The 16,028-nt window shown below is 46.9% G+C and overlaps 1 protein-coding gene across 1 annotated transcript in view; it reads right to left on the bottom strand.

Annotated features, from left to right (window-relative positions):
- Positions 1-16,028, bottom strand: part of USP34 (ubiquitin specific peptidase 34) — a 1,009,100-nt gene that overhangs the window by 211,863 nt on the left and 781,209 nt on the right. The window contains exons 59-61 of the mRNA XM_029593702.1: positions 7,555-7,723; positions 7,389-7,463; positions 6,778-6,929 (exon numbers count right to left, since the gene is read on the bottom strand). Of these exons, the coding sequence (XP_029449562.1) occupies positions 6,778-6,929; positions 7,389-7,463; positions 7,555-7,723 (396 nt within the window). The remainder of the gene's footprint in view (positions 1-6,777; positions 6,930-7,388; positions 7,464-7,554; positions 7,724-16,028) is intronic.

The following is a 16,028-nucleotide window of genomic DNA, read 5'->3' as shown; positions in this document are numbered from 1 at the left end:
CCGAGGGACGTATCGGCACCGATGGTTGGATCGGCGGCGAGGGATGTATCGGCATCGATGGCTGAGGCAGAACTCCCGATGGAGGGATGCGGAACGGTGTTTCTCCTCCCGATGACACTGTAAGCGGGGAGGGCACAGGAGCCATCGGAGACCCGGGATCCATAGGTGGAAAAGCGGCCATAAGCGCTTCCATCCTGGAGAGCAGCGGTGCCAGCACTGCCGGAATCGGGTCGATGTTCGGTTCCGCAAGCGGCGCCGGTGATGGAGGAACCTGGAGTCGTTGCATCGCCTTGTCGATGGCCTCCTGAACCATCTGGTCCAATTCTTCTCGGTGATCTGGAGCAAGCAGCCCCGGCTCCGGAATAGAAGGAGGCAGAGGCATAGCTGGAGGGACCACCGTTAAAGGCAGAATCGCGGCTCCCGATCCCCTGTCGGGTGAGGGTTGCCTCGGTGACCCGGTCGCAGAAATGGTTGGTGCCTTTTCTGGACGGGGTTCCTTCGACAGCGGCTCAGACGATGGCGATGATTTCGCTCCCTCGATTTTCCGAGGCTTACGGTGTCGATGGCAATGTTTGTGTCTGTGATCCCCTCGATCCTGAGGGGGAGTAGAGGGTGTCGATGGCCGAGAAGTCGTCGATGCCGGGCGGTCACCGGCCAGTGGTCGATGCTGGCGCGAAGTTGATGGTGCCGGCTCTGACGACGTCGATGCAATGGACGGAGTCGGGGTTTGAGCACGGAAGAGAAATTCCATCTTCTCCATTCTGGTCTTGCGACCTTTTGGCGTCATTAAGGCACATTTGGTGCAGGTCAAGACATCGTGCTCATGTCCTAGACACAGACTTTATGGGGGTCTGTGATAGACATGGTGCGGGTAGAGTCCGGGCACCGACGGAACCCCGACGCCATGGCCATGGAAAAAATCGAGCCGTGGTACGGTCAACTGCCAGTAGGCTGCGAGGGCCAAACTTGACGGTAATCGACGAAAAATGGGTAGAAACTTACCGGAGTACCGCGGTCTGAAAAAAGTTAGAGGAGGGACCCCTGTGGGGCAAATAAACTTTTAGTAATTCCGTGAGGTAAATTCCTTTCAGGAATCTCTTCAGAGCTCCTTTACCGCGAGGCTACCTCTGCACGGAAAAAAAGAAGACTGAAGGGGGACCCCTGCTGGCTGCAGAGTTAGTGCCATGCTGGGCATGCCCAGTAGGGGCCAGTCAAAGTTCTGGAAACTTTGACAGAAGTTTTCTGTGATTGGGCTTCATCCTGATGATGTCACCCATATGTGAGGACTACTATTCTGCTTATCCTGTGAGAAACAGCCTTAACGCATATTTCTTCGATTGTGGACTCTGACAGGAGATCAGCGGGCGCTGAAGAGAGCGCTTATGTGCCCTCTCCCAGCGAACCACTTCTAATGTGGCAGCCATCAACCCCCAGACCTGTAAATAAGACCTGCGGTTGGACAAACAGGGTTCTGCAGGGATGGAACTCATAGAATCAACATGTGGAACCCAGGCTGTGGCAGGAATACTCTGCCTTGTCTTGCATCAAACCAAACCTCGAGATACTCCAGGGTCTGAGACGGCTGCAAATCACTCTAGGCTAGATTCACCCCCGAGCCTAGTTCCTGTAGCAAGGAATCACCCCGCGGGAAGCATGTAGACTCTCTTCCACGGTTTTGGTTCAAATCAGCCAGTCATCCAAGATAGGAGTGAACTAGAATGCCCTCCTTTTGGTGAGCTGCTGCTACCACCACCACCATGACCTAGGAAAAAAGGTCCTGGGTGCTCCAGCTAGCCCGAAAGGCAAGGCCTGAAACTGGTAAAGATGATCCAAATCAGCAAAACGGACAGCTGAAGTTCCCAACTAATGGAAATATGTATCCAATATGGGCCAAAAAGACTCTTTCTTGGGCATTACCAAATAAATGAAATATTGAGCCATATCTCTCTGTGATTCAGGAACGGGAATCACTGCTTTCCGGATCAATCTCTGTTGTAATGTCACTTCCACTTTTACCCTCTACTGAAGGAGTTAGAGAGACCATGAAGGCATCTGAAGGAATGCAAAGAAATTCTAGAGCATACTGGTCCCAAAACGTTTTGAGAACACACTGATCCAAAGTAATCTGGTAAAATAAGGAAAGACACTACCTATCTCCCGCACCAACAGGTAAGCCTGCCAACCTTCATTGGCAGACCAAGGGGTTCCAACTCCAGAGTCCGTATCCTTTTGAGATCCTCGTGGGCTAAAGGACTGAGATCTGTGGAAGGGACGGGACTCTCTGAGAAGAACCTCCCCTATAAGGCCGAAAACACCTCAAATGCTTTGCTTTAGGATAGTCTCAATCCTCCAATCCTGAGCATCCTTCAGTGCCACACCTCCCTCTATCAGGATGGTGGTACAGTTCGTGATAGAACACACCAAGGCATTCACCCTAGGGAAATGCAACCACTCTCTGGTCTGCCGATCCAAAGGGTATAAATCCACCAAGATGCATCTCCCTTTAAAAGATGCCCCTGGCGCACTCCATTCCAGAATCAAACTCCTGGAATGTAACCCGGAGGGGAAAGAATCAAGAAGCCTTGTATTAGTTGACCAAAATAGGAGCTTTCTTCTGCCTTTCCATGGAGTCAGTCCCAGTCGCTCCAAGGGTCTTCAATGCTTGATAGACCAAACTCTGCAACTCATCTCTAAGAAACAGAATAGAGTTTGATTTGGCTCCAAAGGTGGGGAAATGTTCCCCATCACCATCAACAACATTGGTATTGTTTTGATTCACCTGCATTCAAGTTTAATCAGGCTGCATTGTGCCATGGTGCTTGGTTGCTGAGCCAGGTGGAGAAGCACTTGGAACGCATGGACCAACCTTAGTAGGCACTGGTGATTCAGAAGACCGGACCTGTAGGAACATCTACCAACCCTGGAAGAATTCTACCCAGGAAGAGAGGATGGATCCATTCCAGGCGCCACAGGCTCGAACCTGACATTCTGAGAGCTAGCGGCTCGTGACAACTCAGCCCGTGGATCAACCAAAGGAGGGGATATCCTTGTCGTGTCACCCTCGGTCCCAGTTCCTACAGACCAGGGTGAAGGATCACTACCAGTAAAATCAGAAGGGAGTAAATCGCCCCAAGTATCCAGGCAATGCTGACACAAGTTTAAAGAAAGCTGCAGCTGAATGACCCTGACGTGGCATGCAGCACAATAGAAAAGTGCATAGGCTTCCTTGTCGCGGGCGCCATAGTTGTAAACATGCAGAACAGTGAAAGCTCGCCCCTGTAATATGCCGCATAAAACCCATGCCCAAACTGGGCATTCAAAAAAGTGCGCATTCATATACACGCATGTATACGCATTTAGGCAGCATGCCTAACTAGGCACCCAATCTGAGTACCCAGTAAACCAAAGTTCCTAAGCAGGACACACAACTGGATGCACATGCTCGCGCCGAACAGCCCACAACACAAAAAAACATATGCAAAGACCTCGTGGCCTAACATGCACTCAAAAAGGGAGAAGCTTGCAAGCGGGGCCTAGCCAAATGGCTGCTTAACCCACCATGCCTGCACTGCCTCCTCAGCTCACAGAACTCCCCAGAGATGTGAGCGGGCTAGCCTATAGTTTTTTCTCTTTTTCTTTAAATAAGAAAAACATTCACCTGAGCCCAGCCCTCCATGGCTGAGAGCAGGAATGAGTCCCCATCTACGTGGGGAGACAGCTAAACCCTCACCACCTAGCCTCTGTCGGCCTGTAACCGCTAATCACACTTTAGGTCCAGGCCCCTGAAGGCTACCGGACTGAAGCACTCTGAGGGAGGGACTGCAAGGAATCCTTCCAGGAGGCAAACGGTGCTATAGCCATTTTGTCCCAAAAAAAAGACATAGAAGTTGGGTGCACAACTGGGCGCGTAGAAGTGCGCCAAAGCCCGCATCTAAAAAAGGTGTGAAATCACCGAGACCTATTGCATGCCAAAGGAAAGAAAAACCTGGAAGTGGAGCCTAGCCAAATGGCATCTCAACCCATCGTGCCTGCACTATCTTCTCAACTCACCAAACTCCCCAGAGACGTGAGCGGGACAGGCGAACGCCAAGGTAACAGACCCTTTCTCCTGCTTTCCTCTAGCTGCTGTATTATCACTATTATAAATTTTTTTTTATAAGGCAAAGAAGCTTTTAGCTTTTCTGCACTCAGCCTTCCCTGGCTGAGTGCAGAAACGGGTCATGGCTACAGGGGAAGAGGGCTAAAGCCTTCACTGCCGAGCCTCTCTCAGCTTTCAACAGCTATTGGAATTTCTGGTCCATGACAGTCAAGGCTATTGAACTGAGGGCAATCTACTGAGGGAAGGACGACACGGTATCACCTCTGGAGGCAAGCGGTGCTATATAAACATCTAGTCTTTCTATTATCTCCTTTCGATTCCTTCTTTTTCTCTTCCCCGAAGGGAAATGCATGTCCACCATCTGCTGGAGACAGAGAATACAGGCAGATTTATGTTGGGGCAAGACTATATGGCTGTGATCTCAGCTTTTTCTCCGTCGCCATTTGCTGACAGAGGTACATAACTCACTCGTTGAGATTGAGCTACCCGAATGCTAAGGAGGGAGGAGTTTGCCAATTCATCATCATCTCCTGTTGTACCTTAGTCTGGGGAAAAAATTTAAGGCATCTAATAATTTTTTATTGCTATCATATTAATCTCTTGTATTGTATTATGCCTCATTTGCCAATACATGTTAAAACTCTGCCGTAAATCCACTTCCAAGATGATTGCTCCTGTAATTATAACTATACTACCTGACAGTCCTGAACTTTCCTCTGCAGACATTTGTCCTATAGAATTTGACTGCCTTCTTGCTTCCCTCAAAGAAGAAAACAGCATATTGCAAATAGACCTCATATAAACATAAGACTCAGTGAATTATTACTTGTTGCAACCCTCTTTCTATATTACCAACTAAAGTGTACAAGAAACAAGACCATAGATAAAGATGCCATCTTGAATGTAGAACTGTTAACATATACTTCAATAGTAACAAGCTATATACAAGATATGACATTGCTCAAACTATTTTAAATAATGCTATTAAGCTAAAGTGCCTTTATTTCTTGTCTATTTAATGTTGTTCTCTGTATTTACAATTCACTGAACAAAAGGGGGGTGAAACTGATTTCATTGTTAAAAGATAAATGAATATGTATGTGTATATACAACACAAAGATCATTTTAAATCTTCTCATTCCTACTTAAGAACATAAGAACATGCCATACTGGGTCAGACCAAGGGTCCATCAAGCCCAGCATCCTGTTTCCAACAGTGGCCAATCCAGGCCATAAGAACCTGGCAAGTACCCAAAAACCAAGTCCATTCCATGCTACCGTTGCCAGCAACAGCAGTGGCTACCTTCCAAGTTAATTTAATCAACACAGGTAATGGACTTCTTCTCCAAGACTTTACAAGTATATGCTCTCAGCTTTCAATCCCTTATTTTATTAATTATAAATTTTAGAATTTATATTTATCCTTTTAACAACCATTAGTTAAGAAAAACTACCTTTAGAATGCAACATTTATAAGTAGAAGTACAGCTTATAGAAATGTTATACTTTATTAACATCTTTTTATATTTTATTCATAAATTAAAAAAAAAACACAAAAGGATTTTTTTCTCTGTGAAACATTTCCTAGCAAGCTTACATATAAACTACAATATTTTTTATTAGAAAAGTTACTTATGAAACTTTCTCTTTTTATACTTGATTGCGATGTGTGTGCATTTAATTTCGGCCATAAGTCCACTTCTAACTTTAATGATTCAGCAAACACCTGCTTTTTGCCCTTCCACTTCCTTCAGGAAATGAATTCATACATAATAGGTCTCAAGCCTTTCAATAAACTAAAGGCCTCACAATATATGATCTCTCATCCTAAGACAGGTAAAATCCAGTCTATCTATAGCTCCAAGGGCAGAAACATCTTGGGACCAGCCTAAGACATGGAGGGGAGACCAACGGTTGGAACTTCTATGTCATCATGAAAATGATAAACACTTTTTGACGTCACACATTGAAGTCATTATTCTTGTTCTAAGTTTTTGATTTTTGATGATAAGCAATTTTGTAAGTACTAACAACATTACAGTCTCAGCCTTGTACTTATTTTCCTAGACAAAAAGATTCTATAAGTTAGATAAAAGATGTTGAACTACAAGATTATAGAACATATTTGGAACACATGCAAGGCCACTTGACATTCCATCTAAGATTAGAACTTTTTTTTTTTTTTTTTTTTTTTTAACAGAAACAAGGCCAGTTTACATGCCATCTAACTGCAAGCCATAGATAACTTCATCTATATATGAGATGAGAATAATTAGCATAGAAGCTGAGAGCAAATTACCATATGTCCATTCATATTATTTGTTTATAGTAGAAAACTAATCATAGAAAGTTTGGCAAATATGTAATCTAGTTTAGGGGTGGATGAAAAGTATAGAAATCCTATATATAGCCTTGCTATCAATAAAAGCATTTGAGAAAGAGTGTTATATTGGTGCTTTGTATTGCACACTTCCTCTCTCTCCAAGGTATACCTTTTATTATTTTGTAGCATTTTAATAAAAGAAGTTTGTTTTCTCTACAGATGTTTGGTTTAAGCATTCTTATTTCAGTGAACCACAACACTATTAAAGCCAAGAGTTCCTTCCTGGTCCATTGTTTCTCACACTCCCTCCTGCTGCCTTCCCAATAAAATGACCTTAATGTGGAAGTCTTCCCACCTTTCTGAGCGAGACTGCTCAACCAGAAAAGCAATTAGTGCAATCATCTTTTCAAGTGCAGCAGGACGATACTTTTCCTCAGCTAATGAAAGAATATCTTCTTCCTCCTCTTCCTCTTCTCCTTCCTCTTCAGACAGTACTTCAACCTGTGGCTAACCAGAAGGGAAAAAAAAAATCAAGCCTTTATTTAGGCACATTACTGTCAGCAGTATATGTTTCACTTGTCATCTTAAAACTTATACAAATTCTTGCAAACAATTCTTATGACCTGTCATAAGAATTCTAGAGAGATAAAATCTGCAGAAATGTGCTAAACAGAGCAGAGTTCCAAAATATATTGTTAATTCTTCTATATTCTATAGAATATATATTAAAAATATAGAATTCTTCTATTTGTCCCAAAATAGAAGAGGAAAGCATCTTCCACCGCAGCCTTCAGCTGAGAATAGCAGTAGTATAAGCCAAAAGCCCTTATTTTAAAACTACTGAAGGAAATAGGGTAGAAGAGAAAAAGCTGAACACTCATCAATTAAAACTGACAATAGAAGAGATTTACAGTTTGCGCTAATATGCCAAACCTAAGGATATAGGCACTGTTATTTTGTACTTACGTTTTCGGGCCCTTTAGTTCCCATGTAGAAATGTACCATTGTGGATATGGCTTGCAATGAAAGCAAAAACTGGCTCTAAAATACAGAGAGAACCCGTATTACAAACAGTAAAAATATCAATATGCAAATGGTACACTTATGAATACATAAAAAAAACCAAACTCACCTCTTCCTCTCCCATTTTTGCAAATTCATAAAGAAAAGCAAAGTACTCTGTGAGGTGTTTACTGTGTGGTTTAACACCATGCTCCATAATTGACAACAATGTCTTCACAAAGCGAGTTACACAAGAGCGACTGCCAATGTCTTCCACGGGCCCATCCATGTCATCAGAACTGGAAAACATAATTTCAGTTCAAGTTCATTGCAGTGCACTGAACTTGTAAATCACAATTAGTTTTGAATCAGTCCAAATATTTTCTAAGATATTATACCTTAAAAGTAAATCTGACATGGGGAGGACAATTTAAAAGCTATTTATGAGCCAAAATCAGCCAGCTGCAAATTGCCTTCCATCAATACAGCTAAAAGTGTATTGTTCTACAACACATTGACTTTAAGTCGCATAAAGAGGCAGTGTTTCTAGAGTGGGGGAAGAGATTTTGGTTAGGGAAACAAAAGTATAGCCATAGATTGTATTTTCAAATCTACATGCATTATTTTCCGGGAAAAAAGTACATGCACAAAAAGCAAGTGCAAATATTCAGGTCGATACAGTTATGCCGCGTTAGAAAGAGTGCGGCAGTGCCAGGCGCACCCTCGTTCCCCGCACACACAGTTCTCTTCACCTACCGCTCGATACTCTCTTCAAATTGCATGCAAATGCATGCCGCGTCTGCGAAGCGTTAGGCGAAGGTTAGGCCCGCGCAACCCATTTTACTGTATAGAGCGCCTATACAGTATCCTGGGTTCGCGGGCCTAACGCTTCACGGCCACGCTGGTATCTGTCATTTCAAATGTCATTTCAAATGACAGGTACCAGGAAGTGGACAGTTATGTTCTCCGATGCTCGGCAAACTTTTTCCCCCAGCCCCCGCTCACCTGCCCTGGCCGCGTCCGGTCTCCGGTGCAGCCCCAGTCCTGTCCCCTCCTCCCGAAGCAAAAAAAAAAAAAACCGAAAAAGTAGCAAGAGAGCGAGGGGACAGACGGGCAATCCTAGGCTCGGGCCTGCTACGGTAGTCCCTTCCTTCTCCTCTCCTCCCGAAGCAGGGCGCGAAAAGCAGCCTTGCTCCGGGAGGAGCAGTTTAAAGCGACGAAGCGACTTACTTTTACAGACCCCCCCTCCGGACATCAGCGACGACCGCGGCTCCAGCCTCCAGCTGTCAGACAGACGCATCGCACGTGGGAAAGCGGCTCCTATGCGTGCAATTGGCTGCTCAAGACGTGACGTCACAACGTTTGGCGTCACGGCATGTGACGTCACATCTTGAGCAGCCAATTGCACGCATAGGGGCCGCTTTGCCACGTGCGATGCATCTGTCTGACAGCTGGAGGCAGGAGCTGCGGTCGTCGCCGATGTCCGGAGGGGGGGGGGGGCTGCAAAAGTAAGTCACTTCGTCGCTTTAAACTGCCCCACCCCCCTCCTCCCGGAGCAAGGCTGCTTTTCGCGCCCTGCTTCGGGAGGAGAGAACAAGGGACTGGCAGGCCCGAGCGTAAGATTGCCCGGTCGTCGTCGCTGATGTCCGGAGGGGGGGGGCTGCAAAAGTAAATCGCTTCGTCGCTTTAAACTGCCCTCCTCCCGGAGCAAGGCTGCTTTTCGCGCCCTGCTTCTGGAGGAGAGGAGAAGGGACTACCGTAGCAGGCCCGAGCCTAGGATTGCCCGTCTCTCCCCTCGCTCTCTTGCTACTTTTTTTTCGGGGTTTTTTTTTTTTTTTGCTTCGGCAGGAGGGGACAGGACTGGGGCTGCACCGGAGACTGGACGCGGCCAGGGCAGGTGAGTGGGGGCTGGGGGAAAGTTTGCCGTCTACCCTTACCCCTGCCTCTAACGCTGGGGTAAGGGTAGGCGGTACGTTAGCAGGTTAAACGCGCGGCAAAACGGCAGGGTAAAAAAGCGATAGTCGGGGCGCGCGTTACTGTATGGGAGGGAATAGCTAATTCGCTCGTTTACATTTAATATACATGCCGCGGGCGGAAGGGGTCACCCGGGGATTTTAAGAGGCGGTAGGGATGAGTTAAAGGGGATAGTGTATCGCGGGAAGGGCTAACGCGGCCGGAAAGTGAGTAGAAGGCGAGTTAGGAGCAGGGTAACCGCGGCCGCACTTTACTGTATCGATCTGATTGGCAGGTAAACCAAAATGTGTATATTTTTGCTTTGAAAATTTGGGCAACGTCCATGAGCAAAAGGTACCTGTTAACTTTGTCCCAAAATGCATAGCCTAATTGTCCCCTTAGTGATATAAAACTCTTATGGCTTTGTCTCCCATTATACTGAAACTCCAGTATAGTACTATTTAACAGGGTCTGATTTTAAGTTACTGTGCTCCTTTTTTTTGGCTCACATTTCTACAGTATATTATTTCAACTACTGCACAAATCAGAGTTACCAAATTAAACACTACAAAAGCAAGTGCCTTGCAAATAATCCCATCACATAATAAAAAAATTAAAAAAAAGGTGACAGCTCTAATTACTAACAATAAAATATTTGTACAGACAATGTGAAAAGTATAATCCCTACATAATTTTAGAACAGGCCAATAAAAGAAATAGCTTAACTGTAATGTTATTTTCCCGTAGATAAGTAGCATGAATTAGCCATGCGGTCTGGGACGTCCTCCATGCCTCTAGATGGCGGAGCTCTCAAAGATCACTGAACTTTGTCAGTGACCTGTACTTCCTTGTATCTTCTCACCTTTCCCCAAGTCTCCTTAGTCCAGCCGGGCCAGCGCTGAAGCAAGCCCATGTGACACCGAAGCATGGTGCGGGAGATGAGTCGGCAGCGCCGAGAAAAACATCTGCGTTGAAGTCATCCACGCATCATTGATGCACTGATGCCATACCGACGCATCTGCGTCGAATAGTGGACCCCACGATGCACCATGGGAATCACGAAAGCATTCCATCGATGCACCGAAGCCTGTCGACGCCGGCGATGAAGCAATCAACGCAAGGTGCCCCCAAGCCTCCAAAGAAGCATGTTTCAGGACACAAGCGCTCCAGGGAACCCTCTCCCCTTCTAGTGGAAGACTTGGAAGGAACTTCTTCACCAGCTATCTCCCACTGTTCCTCATCTTTAAGTGTTTTTTTCGGGCCTTTCGACGGCATCCCAACGCCGGAAACAATCAGGCCTTCAGGAACCCTTACTGCAGAAAGACAGACTGCCTCCTCTGGACATCGCTCGACCCAAGGGCCTGGGCAAAGACATTTTGTTGGCGGCAATGCCCCCGAGAGCCACTCCAACACAACCCAGGCCTCTCCCTTTGACGAACTTGGCCTCTCAGGCTATCTTGCAGATCTCAACCTTACTGACATAGTTTCTCACAACTGTAGAACAAGGTCAGCACCCACCGGACAGACCCATGGATGCCCTGAGGACACCGTGGAGCAGCCCCAGTCCAGGGCCTCGCCTGCCGAACAGCCTTCACCACCGTTTCCCTCCTGCAGATGACTCCCCCCAACCATCCACTTCATAGGGCTCCTCCACCGGCTATCCCTCAGACCCCGCTGAGATTCCACCTGAGCCGGTCTCTCTGCCGGAAGATCTTTCTTAGTCAAAATTTCTGGAGAAAGTGGGTCAGTGCCTTGATATGGAAACCTATAAAGTTCCTGACCCCAGACAGGAGATGATGGGGATCCTCAGGATTTTCGATACTCCTTCAGAACCCTACAGCCTTGCCCTCTCACAACATCCTGGACACGGTGATGACCAAGGCATGGGAATCTCCCTTTTTGGGACTGCCAACTTCCCATAAAACGGATCTAAAATACCGTATGCGTCAATCACCATTTTATTCTATGGTCCAGCTCCCTCATGCCTTGGTTGTGGTTGAATCCGTGATGCAGAGGGCAAAGAAGACTAGGCGGTGTTCACCTCCTGGCAAAGACTGCAAGTACATGGATGACTTTGCCAAGAAGGCATTTCAATCGGGCATGTTAAACGCCAAGATACATCATCAATTTTATGTGAAGCAGTATCTCTACAATTGTCTTCAGTCCCTAAAGCCCCTGTTGCTGGCCGCATCCCCAGACAATCGACCCACACAGGAGTTCCATGACACGGAATAGGCTTATGACACCTGCTTTACTCTGTATATGAGGGATTTGACACTTCGGCGAAATCCACCAACGCCATTGCGGCCCACTGATTAGCATGGTTACGAGCAAGCACCATCCATGACGATGCTCACAAAAAACTAGCAGACCTTCCCTTGTCTCCCAGACAATCTTTTTAGTGATAAACTGACAAAGACGGTCGCACAGCTAAAAGAACAATAAGTAGCTGTCATGTCTCTGACCGCCCCATCCGATTCAGCTTCGTCACGATGCTCCTTTTCCTCATACAGAAAACCACCTTACCCATGTCATCCCTATCGGCCATACCCAGCTTACCGGCCAATATCATACCAGCCAAGTCGCCAATAGCCTGCACAGCAGCAAGGACCACGGCAGCATTTCCACCCCCCCCCCCCCTCAGCAGCCTCAACCACCAGCGGATTCTCATCCCCCTAAAGGCCCTCAAGGTTTTTAGGGAAATTGCCCCCACCACTACCACCAATCCCAGTAGGAGGCAGGCACTCCCTTTTTTAATCAAGCCTGGGGAAACATCACATCCGACCTTTGGGTCTTACAGATCATACGGGAAAGATACGCCCTCAATTTCATTTCGCTTCCATCCTTACCATACCTGGTCCGCCAAAAACACCTCCAGATACAAAGCGGACCACTGCAACAGGAGATCCACCATCTACTCCAGCAGAGATGCATTCGACAGCTGCCCTCCTCACAGCTCCATCAGGGTTTCTATTCCCAATACTTCCTTATTCCCAAGAGATCAGGTAGCCTTCGTCCTATTCTGGACCTCTGTTCTCTCAACAAATTTCTTATGAGGGAAAATTTCAAGATGACATCCCTGAAGTCCATCCTACCCTTCCCTCGCCCTAAAGATTGGATGTGCTCACTGGATCTAAAGGATGCATATGCCCATATACCGATGCACCCTTCGTCCTGGTGGTACGTATGCTTCACGATCAATGGCCATCATTTCCAGTACAAGGTTCTCCCATTTGGCCTCTCCTCTGCCCCCAAAGTTTTCACCAAATACCTAGCGGTAGCAGTGGCTCATCTCCAACGACAAGGAATCCAGATATTTCCCTACCTGGACGACTGGCTGGCTGATAATGGCCCCCCAACCAGTCCACCCTGTGGAACAATCTTCTCCGAGCCACATCTTGCCTAGACCATCTGGGCCTACTGATCAACTAAGAGAAATCGAATCTTCAACCCACTCCGGTCTTACAGTTCATCGGGGCTTATATGGACACCATTCAAGACAGGGCCTTCCTTCTGGAGTCCTGAGCGCTTGCCCTCAACACTTGCTGGTCGGCTCCAAGCGGCCACCACTGCCAAAGCCTGCCAGATCCTCACCATTCTCAGTCACATGGCAGCTTCAATCTATATCGTACCTCATACACGTCTACATATGCGACGTCTGAAATGGGGCCTGAAGTCCCAATGGAGCCAGTTCTTCCATCCCCTCTCCACTCCTGTCACTCTTACGAAAAGGGATTTGGAGTGGTGGCTGACACCGTCGGTGCTGTCATCGGGGTTGCCTCTCCGACCCCTCCACATCACACAGTTCTCACCACGGACACTTCCACCAAGGGGTGGGGCGCCCATCTCACCCACCTGGAGACTCAAGGCCAGTGGTCCACCTGGGAACGAGTACAACAAATAAACCTCCTAGAACTTCAGGCCATCCGAAACGCTCTTTGTGCCTTTGAGCTAACCCTCCACAGAAAGACTGTCATGGTCCACACGGACAATCAAGTCACCATGTTCTACATCCACAAAGAAGGAGGGTCAGGTTCCTGGAACCTCTGCAGAGAAACTGTCGGGATCCTGGAATAGGCAGAGCGCAAATCCATCTCCACTTACATGCCCGGAATCAAAACTCCAGGGCCGACAAACTGAGCAGAAGTTTTCACCCACACGAGTGGGAACTCCATCAGGAAGTAGCCAAATATTTCACTCTTGGGGTCTTCCCCGAATCGACCTCTTTGCAACAGAACAGAACAAGAAAGTGGAACTGTTCTGCTCGGTGTATCCCAGTCCACACCGACTAGCGCAGGATGCGTTCCTATTGGATTGGACGGAGGGCCTGCTCTACGCCTTTTCTCCAATACCTCTCATCTCCCGCACAGTCCAGAAGTGCATCGCAGACAACGCGATCCCCCTGGGCAACACCTCCAACAACCCATGCCTCCTCACCCAAGAAGGAGGTTCTCTATTCCACCTGCTTCATTCATCTCTGAATCTCACTGCATGGAGGTTGAAAGACTCGTATTCCAACACCTGAACCTTTCTCCTCAGCTTCAGGATATTCTAGTCTCATCTAGAAGACCCTCCACAAGACTGAACTATCAGCAGAAATGGGCATGCTATGCCTCCTGGTGCTCGGATAATAGCACAGACCCACTCACCTGCCTGCCGGAGCGTCTCCTAGACTATCTCCATCTACTCTGTCGGAAAGGACTGCCCACAGCTTTGGTTTGGGTTCACCTCAGTATCCTAGCCACCTACCACTCTCCTCTCAACGAGGTGCCAATCTCGTCACCCGCTCATCTCCAGATTCATAAAAAGGGTTCTATGTCTGCGACCACTGGTCCAAAAACCTCCAGTTCTATGGGATATAAACGTAGTGCTCGAGAAATTAATGCTACCACCCTTTGAACCAATGAACACTTGTCATCCCAAGGTCCTCTCCTGGAAGGTACTCTTTTTAGTTGCCCTCAACTCCACAAGGCGCATCAGCAAGGTACAAGCCCTGGTACACTACCCACCCTACCTAGAGTTCTACCATGACAAAGTCACACTGTGTACCATCCTGCTTTCCTCCCAAAGATGGTTTCAGCCTTCCACATCAACCAATCCATTGTTCTACCGACTGTTTACCCAAAGCCTCATGCCAACGAAGGTGAGCGTAGACCGTACGCTGGACTGTAAACGAGCTCTTGCTTATTATAAACGTTGCACTCATTCTGCCCACACAGCCTCCCAGCTCTTTGTCTCATTTAACCCGAATGCCCCAGGACTCCCTGTATCCAAAAGAATGCTCTCGTCCTGGATCTCAAACTGCATTCAATTCTGTTACTGAAAGCGATCAGAGACCCTATCTGCCACCCCTAAGGTACATCAGGTCCGTGCTATGGCGGCTTCAATAGCTCATCTCCACGAGATACCTCTTCTGGACATTTGCAAATCAGCCACATGGTCCTCGCTACATACGTTCACATCCCACTACTGTTTAGACAGACTGCTGGATAACGCAAGCATGAGAAGGACAATTCTCAAGTCGAGCACGACTTGAACAAAGCGACAATAGCACATAAGAACTGTCCGCCTTTGTCTACTGTCTTGAGCGCCCTACCTTGCTTCACCATGAACACATGATATGGAAATTTGCGCTCAATACTTCAGCTGGGGACTCCCAGACAGCATGACTAATTCATGCTGCTTATCTACGGGAAAAGAGCAAGTTTGCTTACCGTAAATGGTGTTTTCCGTAGATAGCAGATGAATTAGCCATGCTGACCCTCTCGCCTCCCCGGACAGTTCCAGCACTGCATCTCTTCTTGCTTGGATATGGACTGAGGAGACTTGGGAAAACGCGGGAACATACAAGTAAGTAAACATCACTGACAAAGTTCAGTGATCTTTGAGAGCTCCGCCACCTAGAGGCACGGAGGACGTCCCAGACAGCATGGCTAATTCATCTGCTATCTACGGAAAACACAGTTTATGGTAAGCAAATTTGTTCTTCTCTGAAGGTATTTCTTTTTGTATGAGGTCATGTGATCAGGTCACATACTGACCTGAAGGTGACTCCTAAGTGGGATTTCTAAAGCTTTGAATTTGGTTGCCAGAAAACTACCAACTACCAGTTTCAACTGTCAGTTCCCCTTTTGCTAAACTGTGAAGTAAAGGTAACTAAGTATTCAACTCTGCAAGAGGAGGTGGATTAATGTGTGAACTCATGAACAATAAAACCTTAAGAGAACATTACAGGCAAATTATTTCTTCCTCCAAAGGTATTTTACATAGATCCACATTCTGTGGCATAGCAGCAATTACGTCAGCCTCGCAGATACACTGAAGTGTAAAAAAAAAAAAAAAAGCCAGGAATAAAAGGACTTGTATAGCCATTGAAAGCAAACTAAACTAGAATTCGGAGAGTTTTACATGATTGATTGACTTTTAGTACTCAGAGGCTCAAAATATCCCTGATCATGGACGAAAACCACCCGAGTTGAATCTGAGGGGCATGGCTTTAGTCATTCCTCCGAAAACAGGTGTCATTTGCTCCCTTCTGAGTAGGATATAGCATACATGATTTCCATTTCTAAGACAGGATGCAACTTGTCTTAGTCCCCTACAGAAGGAAGGAATCCTGTGCCTCATTTGGAGATGAAAGATGTGGGACCT

This window comes from Rhinatrema bivittatum, chromosome 3 (assembly GCF_901001135.1).
Source record: "Rhinatrema bivittatum chromosome 3, aRhiBiv1.1, whole genome shotgun sequence".
In the NCBI taxonomy this organism is placed as follows: Eukaryota; Metazoa; Chordata; class Amphibia; order Gymnophiona; family Rhinatrematidae; genus Rhinatrema; species Rhinatrema bivittatum.
Note: the sequence above shows the minus strand (reverse complement) of the source record. Positions and strands in the feature narration are given on the sequence as shown.